Consider the following 7,881-nt stretch of genomic DNA (forward strand, 5'->3'; position numbering starts at 1 on the left):
CTAGCTCCCTGGCACCAGTGGCCCCATGAACACCATGGGATGTGGCCCCTCTTGCCCCAGCACCATGAGGTCCAAAGACCATCATGCATAGTATTACTGGGAGTAGCCCCAAGACCCTTAGAACATGCTTAAGAGACACCCCTCCCAAATGAGGCTGACTCTCAGGGCACTAGACTTCCATCAGGAGGTGCCTGAGACAGCTGCTTCTGAAGAAGGAGGCAGCCAGGAGGGGAGAGGAGTGAGGGTTGGGGTGCGGGCGCGGGAACACCCAGGTCATCCCGTTTCCGCCCACCCTGCAACTGCCAATGAGGACTCTGCCAAGCAAGTGTCTCTTTTCTTCCCAGGCAGGAACGCACCTTCCGGATGCCAAAGAGGTAGGCCTGGGCCTTCTGTGGACCCCCAGGGGTGGCCAGGTCCGTCCGTGGCCTGTTTCTGCCTCACCACCCCTTCTTGGTGGCTCCGTCTTGGCCACCTCGGTTCAGGGGTCTCCTTCCTCTCCGCAGCTACTCCCAGCTGATCGCCGAGTGGCCAGGGGTGGTGCTGTTGCTGTGTCTGACATTCATCCTCCTCTGCACACTGGCGGGACTGCTGGCCGGCCAGCTGCCAGACTTTTCCAAGCCCTTGATGGTGAGGGGCCTGGGTGGGAGGGTTCCCCCAGGCCTGGTGCTCAGCTCAGTCTGGGGCGGGGAGCTGGAAAGAGAGTCAGCAGGGGGTGGAGGTGGGCTCCTGCCTTCAGGGACAGTCAGGGAGATGCTCAGAGGGCCCCTGCCCTGCAGGCTGGGGGGCGTCTGTGTCTGCCTGCTCCCTCCTGCCCTCTCCCTGCAGGGTTTTGAGCCTCGGGATACAGACATTGGCCGCAAGCTCATTGTCTGGAGAGCCCTGCAGGCCCTCACAGGCCCTGGGAAGCTGCTGTCCCTTTCTCCAGACTTGATGCTAAATAGGTAACGGGACTGGGGGGTGGGGGGCAGAATGAGGTTGTTCAGGGGCTAGGGAGGAGGGGGGTAGGACACTTGCCTTGACACGGCTGATCCTGGTTCCAATCTCCGGCTCCTTATGTGGTCCTTTGAGCACTGCCAGGTACAGCCCTGAATGCCCCCCAAGCACGGCTGGGGTGATCTGGGCAATCCCCAGCATCCTTGGGCCTCACTCTGAACTTCCCGTCTAGTTGTCTGCTGAGAGAGGCTCTTGGGGCCCCCTGAGCACTGCTTGAGAGACATTTTCTCCCCCCCCCCCCGCCCCCAGCTGTGAAGTTCTCTCACCTGAGGTGGGTCAGTGGTGCTTGCTGGGGCTCCTCACGACGGGCCTCTGGCCTCCTCTGAGGCAGCCCTTAGCCCGGATGGCGCCTAGTACAGATTTTCTTCCTTCCTCAGCTCAGACCTCCACAGCACCCTGAGTCCAACTGCCGGGGGCAGCACTCAGGAGGGCCTGGTCCGGCCTCGGAGGATGGTGGCACCCCAGGAGGGCAGAGGACAAGACAGTTTCTTCTGTGGCCCCCCTGGTAAGCTGCAGCCTGGCTGCTCCCCAACCTTAATGGTGGTCCCCAGCCCATCCACCAGAACAGGAGGGGACAAATGTTGGCAGACAGGAAGGGAGGGATGTGGGCTGGGGGCCTCCAAGGATGTTGGGTCACCCCTGTGGGAGGTGACAGGTGTCAGGGGCATCAGCCATGGGGGTGGAAGCTGGGTCGGGGTGGGACCGAACAGAGGGGGCAGGCCCAGGTGTCAGGCTCCTGAGAGGCTTGACCTCATACTGCCCTGGGTGAGCATCTTCCCTTGGGGGAGGGCCCAGAAGCCAGGCCCGGAGGCCTAAGCTCCACGGGTGTGTTGCAGAGAAGAGCTATGCACAGCTGGTGTTCATGTCCACGTCGGCGGGCAGCCTGTGGAACCTGCACGCCATGCACTCCATGTGCCGCATGGAGCAGGAACAGGTGAGGCGGCGGGCGGGGAGGGCCAGGGCCACAGGGGCCTGATCCTGCTGGGAAGTGGCTGGCACTGGGCCACGGGAGCGCAGACCCTGCCCCGGACACGGCTGCCTCCCTGCAGAGGCCTGGGTGTGAGGTGGGGAGAGAAGGACTGCTGCTCACAGAACAGTTGCTGTGCAGACATGGCAGGTCTGGGGGTGGGGGGTGGGAGAGAGAAAGAGAGAGAGAGAGAGAGAGAGGTAGGATTCAAAGGGTCCTGCAAAGGAGCCCCAAAGGGTTAATAGAGCCTCAATCCAGTTTTGCTCACTGGAGAATCACACTCAGGAGCCTCTGAAGGAAAGTAGGTTGTGAATACACCCCTCCCCCCTCTCTCTCTCTCTCACACACACACACACACGGTATCTGAGTCCTCTACATGCTAGTTATCGCTGCCTGCTCTAAGATCAGACCGAATCCTCCCAAGCTATGTGACTTCAGGCATATACCCGTGTGTCTAAAATTTGGGCCCAAGGTGCTGGAGTGATGGTATAGTCGGTAGGGTGTTTGGCTTGCATGCAGTCAACCTTCTTTCAATCCCTGGCATCCTCTATGGTCCCCCTGAGCACTGCCAGGAATGATTCCTGATCACAGCCAGGAATAGCTTCTGAGCACCACTAGAGGCCCAATCCTCTCACCTCAAATAAATTAATTTTAAAATAAAATGTGTGCTAGAGCGATAGCACAGTTGGGAGAGCGTTTGATTTGCATGTGGCCGACCTGGGTTCGATTCCCAGCATCCCATATGGTCCCCCAAGCACCACCAGGAGTAATTCCTGAGTGTAGAGCCAGGAGTAACCTCCGTGCATCACCGGGTGTGACCCAAAATGCAAAATAAATAAATAAATAAATTTTAAAAATGTGGACTATGATGATGCCATCAAATGGGATGTTGTGATGATTAATCAAGATAAAGTCAATAAAAAATACAACCAAATAGCTGGTGATAGACATCTCAATAGACACTCCCACTGTCTCCATGACCTCAGGCCCAGGGCCATACATCACCCAGCAGAACAAAACTTCTGATTGCCAGGCCAGCGTGCAACCTGCATGCTGTCTGCCGCAGGGTGGGGAAGGAAAGGAACAGCCATAAATGGATTGGTTTGGGTTTGGGCTTTAGGGGTAACACTTGGCAGGTGCTTGGGGGTTGTTCTGGCAGTGCTGCAGCGTCAGGAATCAAACATGAACCTCCCAGAGAGCAAAGCCCTCCAGCCCTTTACTGTTGCTTGGCCTCAGACATAAGTGAGACTAATCAGGGCCCAGAGAGATAGCACAGTGGGTAGCACACTTGCCTTGCATGCAGCTGCCCCTGGCTTGATTCCCAGGATCAAATATGGTTCCCTGAGCACTACCAGAAGTGAGACCTGAGCATGGTTGAGTGTGATCAAAAACAAAAAGTGAGTTTAAACACACCAGAGAGGCTGGAGTGATAGCACAGTGGTAGGGCATTAGCCTTGCATGCAGTTGACCTGGGTTCGTTTCCCAGCATCCCATATGGTCCCCTGAGCACCGCCAGGAGTGATTCCTCAGTACAAAGCCAGGAGTAACCTGGTGTGACCCAAAACGAAAAACAAAAACAAAAACAAAAAAAACAAGAAAAACACAGAGTTGCCCAGAGTTGGGGCTGGAACAATAGTACGGTGAGGAGGGCACTTGCCTTATACGGTGCTGACCTGGGTTCAATTCCTAGCACAACCTATGGTCCCTTGAGCGCTGCCAGGAGTGATTCCTGAGCAAAGAGTCAGGCATGAGCCCTGAACACTGCCAGGTGTGGCAGTGTTTATTTATAAATAAATAAATTTATTTATAACAGTGGCAGATGTAGAGCTTTGGGCTTCCGCTCCTTCCACTGCTTGCTTTGGATTCCCTGGACCTTTCTTTTTTTCTGGGGGGGTCACACCCGACAATGCACAGGGGTTACTCCTGGCTGTGCTCAGGGGACCATATGGGATGCCGGGGATCGAACCTGGGTCAGCCACGTGTAAGACAAATGCCCTACCCGCTGTACTATTGCTCCAGCCCCTCCCTGGACCCTTCTGCCCCCACCTCCACTCCTGTTCCTGGCTGTGTGGGCTCAGGGGCAGGGAGTCTCAGGCGGAGGCCATGGGCAGTATCCTTTCAGCCCCTCTTTGTAGGAGCCAGGATGTAGCTGCTGTTACAGGGACTGGGAGCCAAAGACAGCTCTGATGCACGTGGTTTAGCCTTAGGTCAAAGATCTGCCCCTGAGCATCCAGGAGAGAGTCCAGAGGGCTGAGTGAATGCCTTTGCAGGTGGGAGGCCGGGGTTGCCCTGCATGAACCCCCCAGGCACCACAAGGTGTCTGGAAAGGAGAGTGCGGGGAGCTTTGGGTGGGTTCTGGAAACCTGGGCCCCTGCTTGGCCCCTGAGTGCTCTCCTGCCATGTCTGTGCCTTGCAGATCCGCTCTCACGCCCACTTCGGGGCCCTGTGCCAGCGGACAGCAGCCAACCAGTGCTGCCCCAGCTGGTCCCTGGGCAACTACGTGGCCGTGCTCTCCAACCGCTCCTCCTGCTTGGAGACCACCGAAGGCGACGCCGCCCGCACGCTGGCCCTGCTGCGGGCCTGCGCCCTCTACTACCACCGGGGCCTCCTGACGCCCTTGTGCCTGGGGCCCGGGCAGGACAAGCCCCCACGCTGTGCCCAGCTGCCCACCAAGTGCTCCCGGAGTAGCGCCGTCTACCAGCTCCTGCACTTTCTGCTGGACAGGGACTTTCTGAGTCCCCAGACGGCCGACTACCAGGTGCCCTCCCTCCAGTACAGCCTGCTTTTCCTGCCCACCCCCAAGGGGCCCTCCATGATGGCCATCTACCTGGACCGCCTGGCCGCGCCCTGGGAGCTCTCCGACAACTACACGTCCATCACCGGCATGGACCTGGGCCTCAAGCAGGAGCTGCTCCGGCATTACCTGTCCCAGGACACGGTGTACCCCTTGCTGGCCCTGGCGGCCGTCTTCCTCAGCCTGGCGCTCTACCTGCGCTCGCTCTTCCTCACGCTCGTGGTGCTGCTGGGGGTGCTGGGGGCCCTGCTGGTGGCCTTCTTCCTCTACCACGTGGCCTTCCGCCTGGCCTACTTCCCCTTCGTCAACCTGGCGGCGCTGGTCCTGCTCAGCGGCGTGAGCGCCAACCACACCCTGGTCTTCTTCGACCTGTGGCGCCTGAGCAAGAGCCAGCTGCCCTCGGGGGGCCTGGCGCAGCGCGTGGCGCGCACCATGCACCACTTCGGCTACCTGCTGCTGGTGTCGGGGCTCACCACGGGCGCCGCCTTCTACGCCAGCTACCTGAGCCGCCTGCCGGCCGTGCGCTGCTTCGCGCTCTACATGGGCACGGCCGTGCTGGCGCACCTGGCGCTCACGCTGGCCTGGCTGCCCGCGGCCGCCGTGCTGCACGAGCGCTACCTGGCCGGCGGCTGCGCCCGGGCGGGCGCGTGGCGGGGCAGCGCCCCCCGGCGGCTGGCGCTGGCGCTGGCGCGGCGGCTGCGCGGGCTGCGGCGGGCGGCGGCCGGCACGTCCCGCCTGCTCTTCCAGCGCCTGCTGCCGTGCGGCGTCATCAAGTTCCGCTACATCTGGGTGTGCTGGTTCGCCGCGCTGGCGGCGGGGGGTGCCTACATCGCGGGCGTCAGCCCCCGCCTGCGGCTGCCCACGCTGCCCCCGCCCCGCGGCCAGGTCTTCCGGCCCAGCCACCCCTTCGAGCGCTTCGACGCCGAGTACCGCCAGCAGTTCCTGTTCGAGCGGCTGCCCCAGGGCGAGGGCGGCCACATGCCCGTGGTTCTGGTGTGGGGCATCCTGCCCGTGGACACGGGAGACCCCCTGGACCCCCGCAGCAACACCTCCCTGGTGAGTGACCCGGCCTTCTCGCTCGGCGCGCCCGAGGCGCAGCGCTGGCTGTTGGCGCTGTGCCAGGGAGCCCGGAACCAGAGTTTCTTCGGGGCCCAGCTGGAGGGCCCGGCCACGCTGTGTTTTGTGGAGGCCCTGCAGCGCTGGATGGACAGCCCCGCGTGCGCCCGCCTGGGGCCCGGCCTCTGCTGTGGCCGCTCGGACTTCCCTTGGGCGCCGCAGCTGTTCCTGCACTGCCTCAAAATGATGGCTTTGGAGCAAGGTCCCTCCAGCTCCAGGGACCTGGGGCCCCGCTTCGGTTCCCAGGGCAACCTGGCCGCCCTGGTCCTGCAGTTCCAGACCAACTTCCTGTACAGTGCAGACTACAGCCAGGCGCACCGATTCTACGGCGAGGTCAGCCGCTGGCTGGCCGCAGAGCTGAGCAGGGCCCCGCCGGGCCTGGGCGGAGGCTGGTTCACCAGCCGCCTGGAGCTGTACAGCCTGCAGCACAGCCTGAGCACCGAGCCCGCCGTGGTCCTGGGCCTGGCCCTGGCGCTGGCCTTCGCCACCCTGCTGCTGGGCACCTGGAATGTGCCGCTCAGCCTCTTCTCCGTGGCGGCTGTGGCGGGCACGGTCCTGCTCACGGTGGGACTTCTGGTTCTCCTGGAGTGGCAGCTCAACACGGCCGAGGCCCTCTTTCTCTCAGCCTCCGTGGGCCTCTCGGTGGACTTCACTGTCAACTACTGCATCTCCTACCACCTGTGCCCGCATCCCGACCGCCTGAGTCGCGTGGCCTTCTCCCTGCGCCAGACCAGCTGTGCCACGGCGGTGGGGGCGGCGGCGCTGTTTGCCGCTGGGGTGCTCATGCTGCCCGCCACGGTGTTGCTATACCGCAAGCTGGGCATTGCGCTCATGATGGTCAAGTGCGTCAGCTGTGGCTTTGCCAGCTTCTTCTTCCAGTCCCTCTGCTGTTTCTTCGGTCCCGAGAAGAACTGCGGGCAGATTCTCTGGCCGTGTGCCCACCTGCCGTGGGACGCTGGGGCCGGGGAGCCGGGTGGGGAGAAGGCCAGCCGCCCTCGCCCAGGACCAGCAGGAGGGGCCCCTGGGACCTGCTCGGAGCAGTACGAGCTGCAGCCCCTGGCCCGGCGCCGGAGCCCCAGCTTTGACACCAGCACTGCCACCAGCAAACTCTCCCACCGGCCCTCGGTGCTCTCTGAGGATCTGCAGCTGCATGACGGGCCCTGCTGCCCTCGGCCCCCCCTGGGCCCAGCGTCCCCCAGGGAGCTCTTCCTGGACCACCAGGCCGTGTTCAGCCAGTGCCCGGCCCTGCAGACTTCCTCCCCCTATAAGCAGGTGGGCCCCAGCCCCCGTACCCGGCTCAGGCTGGACTCCCAGGCCCAGAGGGTCAAGGCCATGCACGTCTCCCCCCGAGCGCCCGCCCGCGCGTCTCCGCCACCCAAGGCCGTCGAGCCGCCGGATGGCCTCTGCTCCTCGGCCAGCACCCTGGAGGGGCTCAGCGTCTCAGACGAGACCTGCCTCAGCACCTCGGAGCCCAGCGCCCGCGTGCCTGACTCAGTGGGGGCCTCGCCGGAGGACCTGGACGACACTGAGCAGACGGTCCTGGAGCGGGGCCAGCTGAACAGCAAGCGGGACACGCTATGGCTGGCGCTGAAGGAGACTGTGTATGACCCGTCGCTGGCCACCGCCCACCAGAGCAGCACGTCCTGGAAAGGCCGTGGGGGCCCGGGGGACGGCAGCCCTGTGGTGCTGCCCAACAGCCAGCCCGACCTGCCTGATGTCTGGCTGCGCCGGCCCAGCACACACACTTCAGGCTACAGTAGCTGAGGGAACCCCAGGGCTGGGCAGGGCCACACAGAGACAGCAGGCGGGGCTTGGCGCCTTGGACCCTGGCACTATCCCCAGGCAGCCTGGAGCTGGCTCCCCTTTGGCCATGGTTGTGGAGTTGCAGACACCCCGATGGGATCCTGGCTGCTGCTTAACCCCCACATCTGGGGATTTGATGGAGACAGTCTTTAGAGGGGAACCTCAAGTGACCCTTGTGACCCTTGTGACCACCCTCCTGGTGTCCATC

The 7,881-nt window shown here is 62.6% G+C and overlaps 1 protein-coding gene across 1 annotated transcript in view; it reads left to right on the plus strand.

The window, feature by feature from the left end:
* DISP2 (dispatched RND transporter family member 2) overlaps window positions 1–7,659 on the plus strand; it is a 13,848-nt gene extending 6,189 nt beyond the window's left edge. The window contains exons 3-8 of the mRNA XM_056133597.1: window positions 345–374; window positions 504–627; window positions 826–941; window positions 1,371–1,498; window positions 1,830–1,927; window positions 4,377–7,659. Coding sequence (XP_055989572.1) covers window positions 345–374; window positions 504–627; window positions 826–941; window positions 1,371–1,498; window positions 1,830–1,927; window positions 4,377–7,634 — 3,754 coding nt within the window. The 3' untranslated portion in view covers window positions 7,635–7,659. The remainder of the gene's footprint in view (window positions 1–344; window positions 375–503; window positions 628–825; window positions 942–1,370; window positions 1,499–1,829; window positions 1,928–4,376) is intronic.
* The last annotated feature ends 222 nt before the right edge of the window (window positions 7,660–7,881 follow it).

This window comes from Sorex fumeus, unplaced genomic scaffold (assembly GCF_029834395.1).
Source record: "Sorex fumeus unplaced genomic scaffold, SorFum_2.1 ptg000098l, whole genome shotgun sequence".
NCBI classification, from domain to species: domain Eukaryota; kingdom Metazoa; phylum Chordata; class Mammalia; order Eulipotyphla; family Soricidae; genus Sorex; species Sorex fumeus.